The sequence below is a fragment of the Panthera uncia genome, chromosome B1 (assembly GCF_023721935.1).
Source record: "Panthera uncia isolate 11264 chromosome B1, Puncia_PCG_1.0, whole genome shotgun sequence".
Taxonomy (NCBI): Eukaryota; Metazoa; Chordata; class Mammalia; order Carnivora; family Felidae; genus Panthera; species Panthera uncia.
Window position 1 is genome coordinate 55770861 of NC_064811.1, and position 20186 is coordinate 55791046.

Here is a 20186-nt window from a genome sequence, read left to right on the forward strand (position 1 = left end):
GAAAAATACGTTTTTAGAAGGCTACCAAGAAATCTTTTAGTGAATGCCTCAATTTACATATTTTGTTTTTAAAAATACTCTCATCCATCTTGAAAGTAATATAATATGAAATATTCCCTTAATTATAAAATCCAGTATATTAGTGTTTCATAAATAATTTTTAACATTTTTAGTACTTTGAATTTATATTTGTTTTTTGAACAGGATTCCTATGAGTGAGCAAAAATGAGCTCATGGTTCATGTAAGCATTTATAGTGGTTCTGTATGAATCCTTCATGGAGAAATCTGTGATGGAAATCTGTACAAGGGCTGCAGCCTAAGCTCTAAGTGTCACATTCTTTGATTAAGGAAAAGAGACAAATTGGAACTTCCCAATACCTTAAAATCAGCTATAGAGGATGTGAAGGAAAATAGGGAAATACTGTCCTTGAATTTTGGAATTTTGCCTTAAAGTGGGCAAGAGAAACAATAATTTCAAGTGATTAGAAATGGGTATAATAAAAGAAAGTCCAGACATCTGTGGGTTTGGGAACCTGGGAAACAAGGTGGTGCTTTTCAGAGCTTTTATTTCCTTGCTCCACTGGCTAACTCAGGATGTCTGAACAGTCATTTGGACTCAAGAAGTGTCTGCTTTAATATTAATACCAGTGATAAGTATTAGGTATAATTTAGCTATCAGCATGTAAGCAGTTATCTCCAGGCCAGTGATACTGTGAATCTCTCACCTTGTTGACAAAATGGAGCACCTGGTACCTGGACACACAGGAGGATTCACATTATACTTCCCAGCTGATTCTTGGAGGGAAAGCCTTCCAGCCACACAAATCCTGCAATGAGGCACCCTGACTCCCACAAGAGAAAATGGACAAAAAGCATCATATACCCTCTTAAGACAAGAATAAAGATTGGGCATGGCCTCAGTTAGAAGATTTGTAGTTTCCAACTTTTGTTTTCTGAAAACAGCTCATGCCTCTCACTGTGCAGCCCACAGTGCAGGCCTGGACCTAGAGTTTCCGCCTAGCTTAGCCCTAAAATACATGGGAATAGAAACACTCATGTCATCATTTCAGTGCTTGTTGGTAGTCAAGGAAGTGATCTCTCTCTCAGTACCCTTTTTTTTTTTTTTCAACGTTTTTTATTTATTTTTGGGACAGAGAGAGACAGAGCATGAACGGGGGAGGGGCAGAGAGAGAGGGAGACACAGAATCGGAAACAGGCTCCAGGCTCCGAGCCATCAGCCCAGAGCCTGACGCGGGGCTCGAACTCACGGACCGCGAGATCATGACCTGGCTGAAGTCGGACGCTTAACCGACTGCGCCACCCAGGCGCCCCAGTACCCTTTTTTTAAAACCAGGAGGATATCTATAAATCTGTGTGAGTAGATTTCCCCTAAGACAAGAGCCCAAGACCGATTCCACAGAAGAGGAGAGGGTTCAGGAAAGGCTTCATTTAATGAGTAAGACTGGCCTGGACATTGTACATAATTAGGTGATCGTCAGGCAGATGCAGGGTGAAGAGGGGGGACATTTCCAGCAGTACATGGTGAGCTGGTGGAGCTGGAGAATAGCAAGTAGTTATGGGTGGTAATTATCTGATTGTAGGTGAGGAAAATTGAGATAATTAATGTAAACCCTATAAATGTTACTTATGTGTGTAATAGTTATTCATGGAGCCTTAGGTTGAACTGCAGCATGTTTTTGAATACATTACCATTTTAATGTATATTTTTGTTTTTATGTCTAATTTTTTGGAGCACTCTGAACTAGTTGTTTACTAGACAGACTAAAGTAGACCATTAGTAGTTTAAATTCATGTTTTAGCATTATCCTTTCTTGGAGCTCTATAAAACAAAGTAATTGATTAAAAATACAACTTAGTTATCAAGCAATACTTGTTTTCCTATTAACCTTTTAAAGAATGGGAATCTGATGTTGAGAGACGATGTCCACAGATGATCAATTTAATACAGTAAAATGTACCATCTGGTTACAAAGACAGGTATAAGCTTTGAAATTACTTTTTTGACTTAGGAAACTTCCTTTTCAGATACAGATAATAAGAGACAGACTATGGAGGCAGTGACATATTGGACAGACACAATAGTTTTTGGGTATTGTAGAGAACTATATGTGATGGCAGACCTAATACATGCTATTATTGCATAACTCTGCAGTTGCCCTGGTGGTGTCATTTTGCTTCAGTGTTCATTAGAATAGCTGGCATTTTAATGTATAGAGAGGTAGTTTATATGAAACATCTGTCCTTGACATACAAGGACGTGTTCTGGTCTGCCTGTTGGTCAGAAATATTTATTAGGCATTCCTTGATGCAAAGTCCAGTTCTAGGGACTAAGAAATAAATAGACACCCCTTCACATTTCCCGAAGGACAGTCTGGGTGTAGATTATGGGTGCAGATTTGTGATCAGGTTTTTCCATTCGATAGGAACTACTCTACTGATAAGATACAGTAGGGAATATTCTACTGATAAGATATAATAAGCAAGGAAAAATCCCCTAAAGATGTAATGGAAAAGTGTTTATTATTCAGTGATTGTGGGAAGTGTCTCATGCTGAGATCACTCCATTGACATTTACTAATGTACTTTTACTCATCAATATCACTGCACCCTAGTATAACCCCATCCTGCTTGGGGTGAAATGTGTATGTTTTAATGAAAAAGGTGCCTGTCCCAATGGGCGTTTTGGCAGGGGAAGCCAAAGGGCTATTTACCAAGAAACTTCAGAGCATGAATTCACTATAATGCAGAGCTTCTAAACCTGAGACCCGTGATCCTAATTATCATTCAAAAAATTTTATATCTGTTCATTTTTTTCCTGTAGAAAAATCCTTAGTGTCCATTAGAACCCTCAAAGGAAAAACGAATAACGCTTTAAAAACTCAGCTTTTATCATACAGACCTTGGCCCTTCATTCAACATGCATTTAAGTATCCTTCTTATGATTTATGCCCCACACTTATAATTTATGTCCTAGTACAGTGAAGTGAACAAGTATGGTCCTTTGGATTTTCTGGGCTTATTTGATAGGTTGGGAGGTGTAGGGTGGGGTACTTCAAGCAAGTAAAATGACAGTCATTGCAGTATAGTAGTACAGTGAAAAATCTTATTCCAGAAAAGATTTCCAATTGAAGTGATGTTTGAGCTAAGACCTAAAATATGTGCAGGAGTTATCTGGGCATAAACTGGAGGCAAGGGAGTCTTAAGGGGTGGGGATGGGGAGGAAGAACTACACAGACTCAAATGCCAGAACTGAAAGGTGGTTAGTATTTATTTTCAGCCCCTTTCCAAATTTCCTCTCCAGTAAGTTTTCACATGCTTTACTGGGAACAAAATGTTAGGAGTAGTGATGAAAGTAGTAGGTGTTTTTTTTCCTTCTGGTTGTGCATAATGTTAATTTTTTAACATTAAAATCTTAAGTGTTTTAACAGTAAGTTCATTATGTATGTGCATTTACTCCTATACTTTAATAAAATAAGCATATATTATATGTGAATTTTAATAGCTCTCCTGAATAAGACTTAATAGTCATTTCTCCCAATTAATAGAAAAACAAAACTATTAATCTTAAAAAAAAATTGTTGAGCTTTATTTATTTTTGAGAGAGAGAGAGAGACAGAACATGAGCAGGGGAGGAACAGAGAGGGAGGAAGACACAGAATCCAAAGCAGGCTCCAGGCTCTGAGCTATCAGCACAGAGCCCAATGTGGGGCTCGAACCCACGAACTGCGAGATCATGACCTGAGCCAAAGTTGGATACTGACTGAGCCACCCAGGCATCCCAAAACTATTATTCTTAATGTTGAATCCCAGTAACCTGCAGATTTGTGATCAGACTTTCTATTTTCACTTATTTATATGTGAACATTCATTTATCTTTTTGATGATGAACATGTATTTACTAAGAAAATTATAAGCATGCAATACTCAAAGGTTCTTATGTGAAATGACTTTAACTGAAGTTGACGAAAAATCAAGGCTCCAATTTTCATAAGTAAATATATGTCATTTGTATCAAAAGTAGCACTTTACTAAACTATATATAAATGATCTTTCTGAATTTAACACAACACCTGTAGACACACAAGGCATCTGGCTATTATAGTTTTCTGCTATGATTAAACAAGCAAATAGTGCTACATGTGTTAGGGTGTAAAAGAAGGATATACGTGCTGTGTTCCACAACAAAGTCTTAATTTTGTCTTTTATTTTCATTTGTACAACTACCAGGAGCTAATTGTGTCACATCTAGATTCCTACACCTACTTTCAGCTTTTCTCCAAACCCATTTCTCTTCCTATACTGATTCATTCTTCATAAAATTGCCAAATGAGTCTTTATGAAAGCAAACTTTTCATTCTTGTACAAGAGCCCTGTTTCAGGCAGCCTTCTGTATTACATGTAGAATACTCCTGAAAAAATGGTAATGGTGTTGGAACAGGAGGAGACGTTATCATTTACTGAACACTTATTTTGTGCCAAGAACTCTTCCAAGTAATATGTATATAGTATGTCATTTAATCATTGCAGCAACCCTTTGAGCCTAGGTACGATTATTACGCCCATTTTACTAATTGACATTTGGGAATGTAGTAAGTGATAGAGCCAGGATTCAAACTCAGGCAGCCACAGTTCAATCTTCTTGGGGCACTCCTATAGCAAAACTCAGTAAAATATAAGTCTACCAATAGACCTGCATGTAACAAAGGGCGTCTCCTCTGGTGACCTATTTCTAGCAGTTTTGTACACAGTTGATCACGGCAGTGGCCAGCGTAAGTCCAGTGAACATCAAAATGAGGCCAAAAGCATGCCAGTTGGGGCATGCTTGGTGATTGCCATTAATTGGAGTGGAGATCTTAGCTTTTATCCACTTGTTTTCATTTTCTTCTTTCCACTCGTTTTTATGAAGTGCGTGAAAATATTTACATAGTTGCAGAGATACTCCCAAACAGCGGCACTCTGCTAAAACTGACCTGGCTGGCAGGTCAGCACCTTTATGTGCTAAATTTAAAATTTTTCTCAAGTAGATGTACAAAATGATGTGAAAAGCTGTTTGTGGTAAGAGAAATGTTCATGATTATGGATTGAAATAGTAACTACATTGAATCCTTAGTCTTTAGCCAAGTATTTCCATGCCCTGCTTTGGGTAATTTTACTTATCTAATGCTTTTTCATACTCCTGTTCCATACTTAACCTATTTCAGCCAGGTTGTAGATTCTCACTTCGCCGGGACCCTGATTATTCTTGCTGTTACACTATCCCCTCTTGAGATTCTCCATGCTGACATCATATCAAGAAATGGAAAGGCCCTTTGACTCCCTTCATCCAGAAGGCCTTCTCTAGCATGTCCATTTCTCTTCATCTCCTGAATCATATGCCTTGAATCGTTGGGTAGTGTCTGTGCCACTTGATTGAATGCACTTGGAATCATTCTCCAGTGATTCATTTTAATCTATGTGATTCCTCATTTATGAAATTATATAGAAAGTTCTTTGGGCAAAACTTTGTTTTGTATCCTTCAGAAGGCCTCGTAGTACTAGGTACTGCTTACGGTAGCTATCCAACACACTTTGGGTGAATGCAGTAATGCCCCATAACTCCAGAAAATAATCAGTGGTGAAAGAAAAGATTATTGGAATACCTTCCCTCCATCACACACAATTTGTGCTTTTTTAGGTTTTTTAAATATTTTTTTAAGTTTATTTGAGACTGAGCATGAGCGGGAGGAGGGCAGAAAAAGAGGGAAACAGACTAGGAAGCAGGCTCCAGGCTCTGAGCTGCCAGCACAGAGCCTGACGTGGGGCTTTGAACTCACGAGCTGTGAGATCATGACCTGAAACGAAGTCAGACACTCAACCAGCTGAGCCACCCGGGTGCCCCTTGAGTTTTTTTAATTTAATTCTTTTAGTCATTTATCTCCTATTCCAGATTCACTGTATCTTACTTAGAAAGTTGAAGTTTTGTACAATGTAATAGTTTCTTATTGTTGTTTTCTCCAAGAATACTATTCAGTGCTGATGAAAGCAGGGGAAGCGTTGGGCACAGGCTCTGCTGGTAGGCGTGCACATGGGTGCAGCTTTGTTGGGGTTCCCTTAATCCCTGTGAATCAAGAGCCTCGACAAGTTAAATCCCAGTGATTATACCAAACATCTGTCTTAAAGAAATAATCAGAAATAACAGGCAAGTCCCTGTTTTAATGATTTATAGTAGCAGGACCTTTAAAAGCAACCCGAGTCGCCCAATAGGAAAGTGGTTCAGTAAATTGTAGAACATCTATACAACAAGCCCTGACAGATGATTGTGGAGGAATATTTAATGGCATAGGGAATTGTTTAGAATATAATTTTTAAAGTTTATTTTACTTATTTATTTTGAAAGAGAATGAGAGAGCGGGAGAGGAGCAGAGAGAGGGAGAGAATCCCAAGCAGGCTCCACGCTGTCAGCACAGAGCCCGATGTGGAGATCGAACTCACACTGGGAGACCAAAGCCTGAGCCGAAATCAAGAGTTGGGCACTTAACCAACTGAGCCACCCAGGCGCCCCTAGAATATAATTTTTAAAAGCTGTTTCCCAAACTACATACACTGTGGTCACAATTTGTGTTAAATGCAGGGGTACATATCCACCACAAGTAAAACAAAATGTACCAAATTTGTAAAAAGTAATTACCTCTGGACAGTGGAACGACAGGTGACTTTTATGACGTTATTTAAGCTTTTTCATGTCTTCCAAATACTCTACAAGAGGGTATATTAGTATAATCAGGAAAAAAAATGTTCTTTTTTAAAGCAAAAGGCTATATCAGTATAGGTGTGCGATCATCCGCCTGACTCGTATTTAATAAGTACTTTCCTTAACAGTTTCACATCCATTGTCAGAATATTTTTTTTTATATTTCTAGTAGACATTTTGAGTTTTTCTGAGTCCTAGGCCTGTATTTGTGTACTGGCATGCTTTGTTTTCAGAGCTGTCTAAAAGCTGCCTGCAGTACACCAGGTGACCCACAAGGTCTAGACTTAGATGCATTCGGTACAGCATTTGATTTATTCCTTTCAGAAGTGTTCAGAAAATAAAGCCTGAATTGTTAGGATTCAAACGGAATCCTGTTACTGTTCTTGGCTTTCAGTATGGCACACCTCCCTTTATAATCTGCCCTCAGTGAGATTACGGGAACATTTGTTGCCACCAGCCCTGATAGCCTCAGATTTGTATTGTCAGGTTCTCCAAGTTGTGATTACGTGTGCAGAAGGCAGTCTTTGTGAACTTTTCGAAGTGTGGACGTGGTAGCTTGTAATACCATCTTGGAAGCCTATTGGGCAAAGTTCTTTGGACAAAGTTCATCCCTTTCTTGTTGCTCTGCTGTGGAAGAGCTTGGCTAGTCACCCTTTCAAGGTAAGTTTTACCCAAGTTTTGTAAAATCCTTCCTGGGAGAGAAATATCAGCAGAGTTTTGTGCTGCCTCTGAGCTGACTGTAATGTGCTCTCCCTGAAGTCAGCACTCTCCTTCCCATTCCAGTTCCTTCCCAACTCCTTCAAATGCCTGCACTGGTGTCCACGTTAGTGCACTGTCGTAATCACAGTGCCTTACTGTCTTTGCTCTATTGGTGAGCCTTTCTGGACCTTTCTGAGAACAGAGCTTTTTCTTTAATCTTTAATTTGTGCCTTTCTTAATGGAGTTTATAGTGACTCTTCCTTGGGTTATCAGCTTCCAGTGCAGAAGGTCATTCCTCCTAAACTTCTCTTTGACATATTTATCATTTTCCAGAGGTAAATGCTGTACCCGATTAGATAACTACTCAGTGATAGAGCTCAGATTGGAATTCAAGTCGTTGGATTCCCAGACCTGGGTACTTGTAACACGTGGCTGGAAAGGGCAAGTGCTATCATCTGAGAGCACCCACAGTATTCTCCGCTTTTCAGCTGTGGTTCTGTTTTTTGAGTTTTGTCAGTACCTCCTTTTTGTGGGGAAATAGAAAGCATAATGGGGCGCAGTTTTCCACTGTGGTTCCTCCAACCCCCACCAATTCACTCTGACTGCTGTGAAGTGCTTTTGAGTCCAGGGGAGTAAACACAAAAAACTGTTCCTTGCAATTTTTCATAGTTGAACTTTGCCAGAGAACAGATAGAGAGATTTGATGAGCTTAGAAGCACATGTATAAAGGGACAGAGAAATAGACTTGTTGACAAATGGCCCCTAAGGAATTATTTATTTTTCGTTATAATTAAATATTCTCAAAATAAAATGTATATGTGTCAGTCTGCTGGAAATAATGTTTTTTTAGAAAATATTTATTATGTATATAAGTATTTTATGAAAGCAACTTTATTTTTCTAGTTATAGAAATGATATATTCATATTGTAAGAGTTACAGAATACAGAAGAGTGTAAAACACAAGCTAGTAGAATTCACCTAAAGTTCTAGCACCTATTTTTAAAAAATTTTTTAATGTTTATTTATTTTTTGAGAGAGAGAGAGAGACAGAGCATGAGAGGGAGACACAGAATCTGAAGCAGGTTCCAGGCTCTGAGCTGTCAGCACAGAGCCCAATACGGGGCTCGAACCCACAAACCACGAGATCATGATCTTAGCAGAAGTCAAATGTTTAACCGACTGAGCCACCCTGGTGCCCCGGTTCTAGCACCTATTGATAACCACTAATAAGATTTAGTAACCAGATTCTCTTTTTTATTAATATATACACACAGTTCACTTACAAGCTCACACAGTTTTTATACATGCAAAATCGTACCATTCCTGTGTTGTGTGACCTGCCTTTTTTCACTGCGGTATCTTTCCACCACAGTAAATAGAAATCTGCATCACCTCACTTAATGTCTTCAGTTTTTTGGATATGCCATAATTTCTTTGACTTCCTTATTACAGACATTTAGATTGTTTCTAAATTTGGCCACCACTTTCTTTTGGGGTATTTTTACCCAAATTATGTTTACAATTTGAACAGTTTACCAATTTTCATCTTTAGAAGTGGAGTTTCTGGGTCAAATAGTAATATATTTTAATTTTTTATACACATTTCCAAGCTGCCATAAACATTTAAAAAAATTTTAATAGCATGGTATCGTGAACTTTCGTATTAGCTACCTCTTTTTGTTTCGCTACTGCAGTTGGTTGTGGTTTCTCACAGTACTAAAATCTGAACTTTCCAAATGAAACAGTTGTGGTTTTTAGAACAGTTGATTCAGCAGCTGTAAACTCCATGATTATGTTTTATCTGTTTTTTTTTTTTTTCTTTAAGCCAGTGACAATATCTTAGGTAGAAGAGAATGAGTTTTACTGTTAAATGTACAATGAGAAATTTTCTGATTGCTGGAGTTTGTCTTCTGGGATGAAAAGGCTGCTGAGATTTCTCTTTCTCCTAGAGCTGTAAAATTCAGGGTGTACTACATTTCATCTGAGAATCCCACAATGTCTAGGCCTGTGGGCAGCAAGCTTCCCAGTTGAGGTATCAGACGCCTCATGATTATTTCTTCCATTGCAGCCATTCAGGTAGGTGGCAAAGGCTCTACTAATTTGGGGAGGCCCCCTTTCCCTCATCCTCTCACTCTCCATCAGGCCGTGTCCTCCTTAGCCTTCCAGTATCACGTAGCTGCTCACCTGATTTAGGAATTCATTTTATCTTCTCTTATCTCTCTAATACCAATCTCTGTTTACCTCATGTCGCAGTTACTTAGTTCTGAAGGGAAGTGCCTGTGATATTTCATACTTGTGACTTCTGTACAAACTCACTGTACTATTTGCCTTAGTAAAAGCCTTTGTTCAACATAAAGCCTAAGTATTAAATGGCCCAAGTGTTGATAACTGTATTAGGAAAACCTATAGTTCTCTTGTGTCTTTCTCCTTTCACTCAGGATGCCTCACTTCTAACACTTCTGGTCACCAAATGTATGTGTGTGGGGCGGGTGGTCCAACACCAATCTGTGACACCAGCTGGGTGTACAGTTTAACTCAATTCTGACTCTGCCTACCTGGAGGTAATGTCAGATCCCACAGGTTAAGAGCTCAGCCCCACAGAACTGCCCCTCACTCTAGATACTAATCACAAGTAGTAGATCCCCAGGTTACCCACAACTTTTGTCCAACTTGGCTACAAATCAGACGTCCCCATGACCGCTTTCCCCTTAGATTCAGTTATTTGCTAGAACAGTTCACGGAACTCAGGGAAACACTTAAGTTTGCCAGTTCATTAAAGGTTATGAAAAAAGGATACAGATGAAGAGGAGATACATAGGGTGAGGTCTGGAAGGGTCCCAAATGCAGGAGCTTCTTCCTGGTGGATTTGGGGTGTGCACCCCCCTGGAAAGCTTTCAAATCTCATACTACTAGGATTTTGTGGAGGCTTCCTCCGTAGGCATGATCAATAAACTCCATTTCCAGCCCCTTTCCCCTCTCTAAAGAAGTGAGTGGTGGGGCTGAAAATTCCAAACTTAGAAGCATGGCTTGGTCTTTTTGGGGACCAGCCCCCATCCAGGAGCCCACCTAGAGTCACCTCATTAGAACAAAAGATGCTTGTAGGGCTCTTATCACTTAGGAATTTACAGGGGTTTCGGGAGCCCTGTGCCAGGGACTGGGGAAGAAGACCAAATAGATATTTATTATAAATCACAAGATCACAATCGCTTAATATTACTTTTTTTCCAAGACCATTTGTGTTTCTTTGCTGATATTTTTGTTTTTAACTCTACTGTGGGGAAGAGACAGATCTTGGTCTAAACTATTGGTTTATTAGAACAGAACCTCTTCGTACTTTTTAAAATTAGTTTGGCAGTTCCTTTACTAATTTTTATATTACTAAAGCTAATTATGTTACTAGTTAGTTTAAGAGTATCTCAGCTGTTAAACTTGTCATTTGGTCTGCTTGTGTTGGCTTATTTTTACCCTGTTTAATATTTAGTTTTTTTTTTGTTTTTTTTTTTTTTTTTTTTTTTTTTTTTTTATTTAACCCCACTTCCCCCTATATTCTTTTTTAATTGTGGCAAATATACTTAGTGGAATCCAGCTTGTTAGTTTCTTGTAAAGGTAAAGTTCACATTGAATCTAAGGTGTGCTAAGTACTTTAAATGAGTTAGCTTTCATTTTCATAACAGTCCATTGAAGAGTGCTTTATGATCAGTAGTTGGGTCTTCAAGAATGCTTTCCCCCAAGAAACTAATAAGCTTTTTAAAAATAACACTCTAAATCAGAGTCACCTAGCATCAAGGAGACAATGTAACTTGGTTACATATTTCTCTAAACTTGGCTGTAACTTTGTTGTCCATAGTTATAAGACTCCTGGAAAAAGAATCTATCAAGAAGAGAGATCTCACAGCCCTGGATACATAAACAATGGTGAGGCACTTTGAGCACATTCAAGCATTTCTCAGGAGAGAAGGAGCTTCAGCTGCTTCCTACATCAGAGAAAAAAGATGGAACTACACAGGGCCCAAGGCTTTGTGAGAGCAGTGGTCCTACCCCAAATATATATCAGTACCAAAGCCAAGGTCCCTCCTACCAGGCCACACAGCCACTGCCATTGAGTCACCATGTTCTGTAAGAGCAAATATTTTACGGTACTTGCTAATTAGTTATTTATAGTGCCATATATATTAGTTTGCTGACTTACTCATTCTTAGACTTGAAACAGAACGATAGCCAAGAAAATAGTTCATTAAACCTCAGATCAGCTATGCTTCCTTAATTCGGGGCCCTCGTACACTTCCAGCCTTGTCTCTTATTTCTTGACTTTAGAAAATGTCTTTGTTCACATGCTTCTCCTGAATCTGTTAGGTGCACCATTTTTAACCATGTAATCCAAGCATTTAGAGTGGTGTGGTGGTCCTGATGTTTCATTACCAGACTTAGGGCACCACACACAGTGACAGTCCACTTGGCATTTCTAAGCTATGCACTCATAAGGAATCAGTGTTCTGAGTGGGAATGAGGCTGTCTGTTTAGCCAGAGTAACCTTGGAAGCTCCCTTTACTATTTACTTTAACATTTACGGTGTACATTTGACATAGTTCTGACTGGTACAACTCTGAATTATGCATTATCTATAGCAAGATTTTAATTCAGGACTATCTTCTGGAGCAACTAGCAAACCTTTAGGTTACCACTCTCTGAAACTTGTGAATATGTATTATTATGACACAAATTAAAGTTACCATAGATTTTTAGATCAGGCAAAAACATGCTGAGAGTAACAAAGTATAATCCCTAGAAAAATGAAACGTTCTGGCGAAAAGACCAGAGTTATCCATGCTAGTACTTTCTTTGATTCATGTATTAGACACTTTCATTGTTGTTTTGACAATTTGAACATATTCCAGATAGCATAATTTTTAAAATATTTTGTAAATCCTTCTTTGAGGAATGTAAAAGAACAGCACAGTATCCATTCTTTATTGCAATGAAATCCTGAGCGTGCTGAGGTAAGGGGAGAACAACTTTAGAAGGAGAAAACACGCCTTTTATCTTTCAGGGGAGGAGGGCTCTTTTAAATTGATTCCATCACCCTGATACTCAGAACTTTTTTGTTTTAAAAACAAAACAGAAAATATGTCTGGTCAGAGTAGACTGGGAAACTTGTAGATGGGACATGGAAGGGGAAAGTCAGAGAGGTCCCTTGTACTCACCAACCATTCCTACCTAGAAATTCACTTTCCAGAGCTCTTCTGTGCACGAATCTCAGAGGATCTTTATATTTCATTTCGATAATTAGGTACTTTTATTTTATTAGGTGACAAATATAGTTTCTAGGTGAAGAAAATGAAGGATAAATGGTAACATTCACCTTGCTGACTTTCACAAGGTCAGCATAGCAAGTCTGTAAACTAATGTGATGGTTAAGAGTACATTCTTATTGGGGCGCCTGGGTGGTTCGGTCGGTAGGCGTCGACTCCAGCTCCGGTCATGATCTGGCAGTTCGTGAGTTTAAGCCCTGCATCGGGCTCTGTGCTGACAGCTCACAGCCTGGAGCCTGCTTCAGATTCTGTCTCTCCCTCACTCTCTGCCCCAGCCCTGCTCACACTCTGTCTCTGTCTCTCAAAAATAAACAAACATTAAAAAAAATTTTTTTTAAGAAGTACATTCTTATAAACCTATAATCCTACGTAATATAAATCTGTAGCATATTGTCAGGATATTGAAAGTGATATATGGAAATATATCTATATGTAATGTATTTTAGCACTAATTTACTATAAAATAATAGTAACTAGCACTTATATTATGCTTTTTCTATATGAAACACGAAGTGCTTTGCACATACATGTACACAATTGCAGAATCCAAAAACGCTCTGAAAAACAAGAGCATTTTTCATAAATTCGCCTGAATTCATTTGGTGCTAAGACATGACCTGAATTTATTTGAGGTTATTTATAGTCTTTATTTATCCTATTTAATTTGAACATTCATTTATTTCCTGCAGAAATATTAATGTGCTTGATTGTGAAGTGCTGCCCCGGAGCCTGCTAGTTCTGCATGGTTTTGTGGGGGGTCTTGGGCCTCAGTATTTACCATTTTGCCTTTCTAAAATTAAAAAAATAATCTGAATTTCAAAATATATTTGGCTGGAAAATATTAACGTGAAGGACTTGGCGTGTGTTACTCGTTTGCTTCTCACAACAGTGTTGTCAGATAGGTACTGTTCTTGTCCCTGTTTTCCAGAATGAGGAAACTGAGGAAAGAGACATGAAGTACAGGGACAAGGTCATAGGGTGAGTAGGGGTGGAGCTGGGATGCCAGCCCCAGTGATCCTGAATCTGCTCTCAGAACTGTGCTCTCCTGCCTCCCTTTGTAAGGTGACTTCCTTGGGGTGTTGATGCAAGTTAGGGATTTAATCCTATTTGCCTGTGCCCTACATCTGCGCTTGGTTTTCTAATTATTAATTTCTAAACTTTTTAATCGGGAGACAGTACAAGTGTAAAAGGTTACAGATACTTGCATTCTTCTTACATTGCCTGTCCCCATGTCTGACCTAACCAACAATCTATGTATAGTTTTCAAAAATTGCTACTTTAATCACATATCAACATATTATCATAATCACAACATCACAATATCAACATAATCACATATTACATCCTCATCCGCTTCCCTGTTTTCTGAATTTAAACTGAAATTTTTTACATACCTGTATGTTTTTTACACATCTTTGTAGGATAAGTGATCATATATTTATTTATTTAACTAGAATGTGCCCTTACAGCCCACTTGAATAACCACTATACCACAGCAGAGCTAGAAATTAACCAGTTGAATTGAAGAATTACAGTGATGATATAATAAACTAGTGAAAAAGCAGGACAAATGATAAATTCCTTTCCTAAATGGTGATTCCCACTTGTTGCTTCAGATCCTGTGCTGGTTTCTGTGATACATTTTTCAAGACGGAAGGCTTATCGTGCCCATTTTCATTTTTGTTATGCTTCATCCTCTGAGAATGTCCCTTTATTTGCTGCTGTTTACACGCACAAAATTCACCTGATTTTGTGAGTTTGAATATGAATATTGCAGGTGTGTACAATATAATAGCTTCAGAATTACTGAACGATGAAGCTGGTGTACTTTTTGAAAAATTTCTATAGGTTCTCTTATTTCCAAAGTCATCTTACAGCTTTAAGACACAGAAGTACCTATTATATTTGTAATCTTCGCATTCTTTCCTGTCCTTCTCCCTCACATGGAATATTCTGTGTACAGGAATATTGAATTTATAGAAAAAGGAGAGAGTACTATACTTTTAACTGAAGGCACATCTGTATTGAATTATAAATGATTTATTTTGTCTGTCTTCAAAGCAGCATCTTTTCCTTTATTTTTGGTTTGGGGAAGAACTGTATGGGTGGAGGGTTTTGAGAGAGGTATTTGGACTTTTCTTTGGTTATTTTAAGAAAAGTCACTAGTTTGTATCATATTTGGCCTGATTCTAAAAAGCATTCCACATATTTTCCAGCTCCACTGAAGTGGTCAAAACAAACGTTGAATGAGGCCAATGTGTGCGCTTAAAATACAAAGAGCCTAATCTTGCTTTTCAGTGGAAAAAAATCTGTTATTTTTTATGGGATATGAATCCTTGTTTCCTTTTGTTAGAAACTTTGAAATGATTTTAGCTTTGAAACAAATTTAATAGTCGTAGTCGATGTCTCTGCTTAGAGTCCTACCCCTTCTCAGGAGTATTTCCAGCCGTTTTCACTGTTAATCTCTGGGTTAAGCTGAAAGAATTCTAGGAAATCTCCCTTTCAGTTATCCTTTTGAAACCTTGTTTTTAATAGCACTTTTCTTTCTTGGCTTGCATGACATTTTATCTTTCTTTTCCTTTCTTTTTGCCGTTTGCAAAGACTCTTGGGAGGATTTGACAGATTTGGTGGAGCAAATGCGTGATGATACAGAAGGTGCGTGCCACACCAACATCTTTCAGCTTTTTTTCCTTTCTTTTCTTTCTTTATTTCTTTCTTTTTTATTTTTTTTATTAATCTCTAACCACCTTTTGATTGTTTTCCATAAGCGAGACTGTCAGCTTTAGGTTTTATTTCCCATGGCAATAATTGGAGTAATAAAAATATTTGCTACATTTTCCATACAGGTACTTCATTTGTACAGGATTAGGGTTTTCAGAGTCTTGCACTTAAAATCTTTATCCTTATGGTTCCAAGTAAAGCATATATGTTTATGCTGTTCCTTTAGGATATTTGTTAAATATCCTAATAATAAATGTTTTAAGGGGACTTTATTTCAAAATTATATCAAATTTTTCTAGGCTGTTTTTTCATTTGTTGGGAAGATGTAAACACATGTTTTTATCATTTGTGAAAAAATATATTTCTGTGAATTCCACAGTGGCCAAAAACAAACCAATCCCAGGAATCTGAAGTATCCAGTCTGGAATGTTGTTCTGATTTGTAGATTTCCATAACATGAAGCACTTTCATCTTGGTCCCGTATTAGCATTACTTTCCAGTGGAATTACTTTCAAAAGTAGCACATATGCTCCAATATATGAAGTTTCCCTAAACCAATCGTTTCTTCTGAAATCGGCACCAAACTTTAGGGAGCTCAAGGTAATTTATACATTTTATAATAAAAATAGAAAAATTGAAGTTTGGCTCCACTGCACTCTGTCATTTACATTCTCCCACTTTGCCTGGGCACTAAACGTCCCCCAGCTTCAGCACACACTCTCCTAGCACACACAGGAGACTGGCCCTGCGCGCAGACTGGCCTTTTCATTGCCTGTGCCTGAGTGCCTTGAGTGCCTTGAGTGCCTTGAGTGCCGTCAGCCTCCTCTCCTGCCTTGTACCTGCAGCATTCCACCCGGAGCACTTACTCCCCTTCTCCCTTACCTGCCCTGCGCCCCGCTGTGCTTGGGGCACCGCCCTCTAGCCTAGATGCGTGCTCCAGGAAGGAAGTGCTCCTTGACAGCTGTGGCCCACGTTCATTTCTCCATTCACTCAAGTTCTTCAGAACTTGGAGCTTAAGGCTTTTTACTTGTTCTCTCCTTTTTGTGTTTATCGTCCTAGTTCAAGTGTAATATCCTTGAACAGAGGTTGTCTTAAACTTCTTGGTGTCCATGTGAGATCTGGGGTGGTACTGTACTCAGTCCATTTGGTCACACCAGACAAGACTAAGGCATTCTGTCTCTACTGATGCCCAGTAGTTTCTTCTTCACTTTACTTTAAATGAGTAAATTATTATGAGTTTCACCTCATTTCCCACAGTCAAACTATGTCTTTATTCCATCTTTTAATATAACCAGTTACATATAATTCGATGAAAAAGCAAATCAGTATTACCTAGTTGATTGACAGTTCACAGACAACGAAAAACAAAGAGGAGGGTGTTGATTCATTCAGTGAGTAGCGTTTACTATTATGTTAGTTGCTATTACTATTATTTACCAGGCACCACACAGGTATGAGGTTTCGATTCCTTTAATAGACTAGGTACTAAAAAAAAAAAATGCTGCATACTTCTTCCCTAGGAGTCAACCTGACAAAATTCCATTTCTTTAATACAGTGTACTACTGAAAGAATCAAGCCTACTGTGAGAGTCAGCCTCCTCTTTTTCATCTTGTTTTTGCGGGAATTTTTGTGAATGATTGCCACAGGTGAAATCAGAAAGGGAAATGAGGTGAATTGTAACAGTATAGCACATAAAAAGCCCAGAAGATGTGAACTGTCTCAATACTTTGATGATAGTAGTAAATTACCAGTCATGTAGTGTATGGTAATGTTGGTCAAGAACGTATTTACAGAAAAGTCTATCTGGAATGGAGTTTAAAAAAAAAAAAATGACAATCAGAATGGTGGAAGGGAAGGGGCTTTACTCATTAACTTTTTTGAGTCATTCATCCCTGTCTTTTTTATTATCATTTTCTACTTCTCTTGCCTCATTTCAGTTATGTAAAATGCTAGAGTTTTACTATGTTATTACATAACAAGAGTTTTTATAAAAGTGCTTGTTACAAGAATAAACATGAGTTAAAGAGTATTACCCACATGTAACAGAGTTAGCAACTCAGAGCCTGGGGTGGGTTCTGGTTTCAGATCTGAGAAAGCTGAGATGTATGTAGATCTTTTCAGGAGACCTTTACCGCTGAACTGTTTCAATTCTGTCTCTTATCTGTTATTATGGATGTGTCATAACAGTTGACTTTTTAATAGATGAAGTGTTAACAGTGGCCTCCAGCCTCCTGAAAATTTGCTTTTTAACATAACAAACTCTAGGAGGTTGCAGATTAGAACTATTAGCTTTTGGGTTTTGTTTTGTTTTAAATTTTGTCAAGATTGAAGTTTCTTCTGGCAAACTGATTTCTTACAGTGATGGTTGTTGGTTTTACATTCAGTGTGTCTGTCACTCCTGTCTAACAGAATATGAAATGTCTTCTGAGGATGAAAATGTATCTTGCTTACAACACTGATCAATCATCTGGCATCCCATCTCATTATATACTATTAATTTGTGTCTAAAAGTTTGGAAACTCACGAAAAAATTATGAAGATTAAATGAAATAATAAAAGCGGATAATTTACTATCTTTAGTTTCTCAAATATTAAATTCCTTTCTGTACTCATTACCAGCCTCTTAAATGGATTCAGTGAATTTGCAGTTGTCCAGGTTATTGCCCATCTATCTGAGCATTGAAATAGTTGGGATGTTACTTGAATTAGGGAAATGATACACCTTTGTGAAATACTATTTGATCAAGATTGCTTACTGGTTCCTTGGCATTTTCTTTTGGGTTAAGACTTAATGTCCGCCATCGTGAAAAATGGAAGGAACATATCTAAGAGATATTCTTAGCATGTAACACTGTGTCACATAGTCATTGAGTAAAGGTTTATTTTAAATAAAATTGTTGCACTTATATTTATGGAAAACCATAATAATTTTAATCACTAACAATGTTTTATTCTTAGCATGTCCCAAGCATTTCTAAATATTTAAAACATACTAATTTGTTTAGTCTTCAAAACCCTAGTATTGTTTTATAAATGAGGAAAGTGAGGCCTATCCCATGAAGAAAATTGCCAGGTGGAATACTGCTCAGCAATAAAAAGGAACAAGCTATTGATACACCCAACAACTTGGATGGATATAAGGAATTATGCTGAGTGGGGAAAAAAACGCCAATTTAAAAAGTTACATACTGTGTGATTACGTTTATATAATATTCTTGAAATGACAAAAGTATAGAAGTGGAAAATAGTAGTTGCCAAGGGTTAGGAGAGGGTAGGGGGCTGGAGGAAAGTGAGTTTGACTTTAAAAGGGCAAGATGAGGGATCCTTGTGTTGATGGCAACGTTGTGTGTCTTAACTGTGATTCAATATGAGTATTCTGGTTATGATAATGTACTCTAGTTTTTGCAAAGTGTTACATTTGGGGGAACTAGGTTAAGGGTACACACAACCACTACAATTTTTAGAACTGCATGTGAATCAACAATTATCTCAAAAAAAAGTGCAGAGAAAAAAGAGATAAACTTTCCCAGGATCGCACAGGGTAGAATTCAACTAGAGTTCAAACTCCCACAGGCTCACTCCAAAGCTTGTGCCCTTGACCACTACACCAGAGTTCAAACCTATTTGACTTAAAACCCACTGTAAAAATATGTTTTCATCAAAACTCAGTACATACATCATTTATTTGTATGTACCTAGAACATGACCTCTAGAACATGTATCAATACATGACCTTACTATGGTGAGACATAGTAAATCAATTTTATACTCCACTAAGGAGTGTGACCTTTAGTTTGAAAGTTGCTGTAGGTACTAAGCTCTAAGAAGGAGAGCTCTTCCTGAAATGGCTCTATTTTAGATTCTGTTTCCTGCATACAATTATTGTCATCCTCCAAAGGCTGGGCAACTAACCCTTTATCCTTCTGTTTCTGTATAAACCATCTCCTCTGGTGAAAGCATCTAATAATTGCCACTATTATCCCTATGCTATTGATTATCCAACCTCAAACTTTAATTTGTATTTACAGCTATGTGATGAAAAAATATGTTGAGAATACTTCCACATAAATGTCCTTTACCATATCTGAAACCAACCTGATTTTACCCCTTACCCCCAAATAGTTACTCAGTTTTTTCATTTTCATTTCCAGTCTCACGGGGCAAAAACTTTGGCTGTTCGTGACTGTTCTGTTTCCTTAACTGGTACAGTCCTTCATGGTAGGCAGTTTTGGTCCTCTTCCCCCCGCCCAAATTCACTGTGCATAATCCTCTCAGACTCATCATCTTCAAAGTTTTGATTACACCACCTCTCTGCTCAAAACCTAGAGTGGTTCTCATTACCTGTTTCATTACCTGTCTGCTTTTAGAGACCTCTGTCACCTGACTGCCTTTCGCGTGCTTGCCAGCTCTCCCCATGCCATTCCGATTCTCTTTACCTCATTTCACACACCCATTCCCACCTTTTGGAATGCATTCTTCCGTGTTTTCTGTGATTTCACCTTGAGGGTCTTCCTCAAATCCTACAGTATTTAGTGGTGTCTCATTTGGGACACAGGTGTACAGTATTCCCGGCATTAACCTAAAGATCGAGATTATTCCAGGTTTTTGGTCAGGTCTGGAGTTTACCCTACTTACAAGCTGAAAAATTAGTCTGATTCTGTTCCTAGATACTGGCAAAAGATACAAGACTCCTAGTGGGAGAC

At 38.1% G+C, this 20186-nt stretch overlaps 1 protein-coding gene across 10 annotated transcripts in view; it reads left to right on the top strand.

Annotated features, from left to right (window-relative positions):
- RUFY3 (RUN and FYVE domain containing 3) overlaps nt 1-20186 on the top strand; it is an 80679-nt gene that overhangs the window by 18194 nt on the left and 42299 nt on the right. For 2 of the 10 annotated variants that reach the window (XM_049630595.1, XM_049630589.1), the window contains exon 2: nt 15363-15416. The exons of the other annotated variants lie outside the window; for them this stretch is intronic. In XM_049630595.1, the coding sequence (XP_049486552.1) occupies nt 15363-15416 (54 nt within the window). The remainder of the gene's footprint in view (nt 1-15362; nt 15417-20186) is intronic. 10 annotated transcript variants of the gene reach the window in all.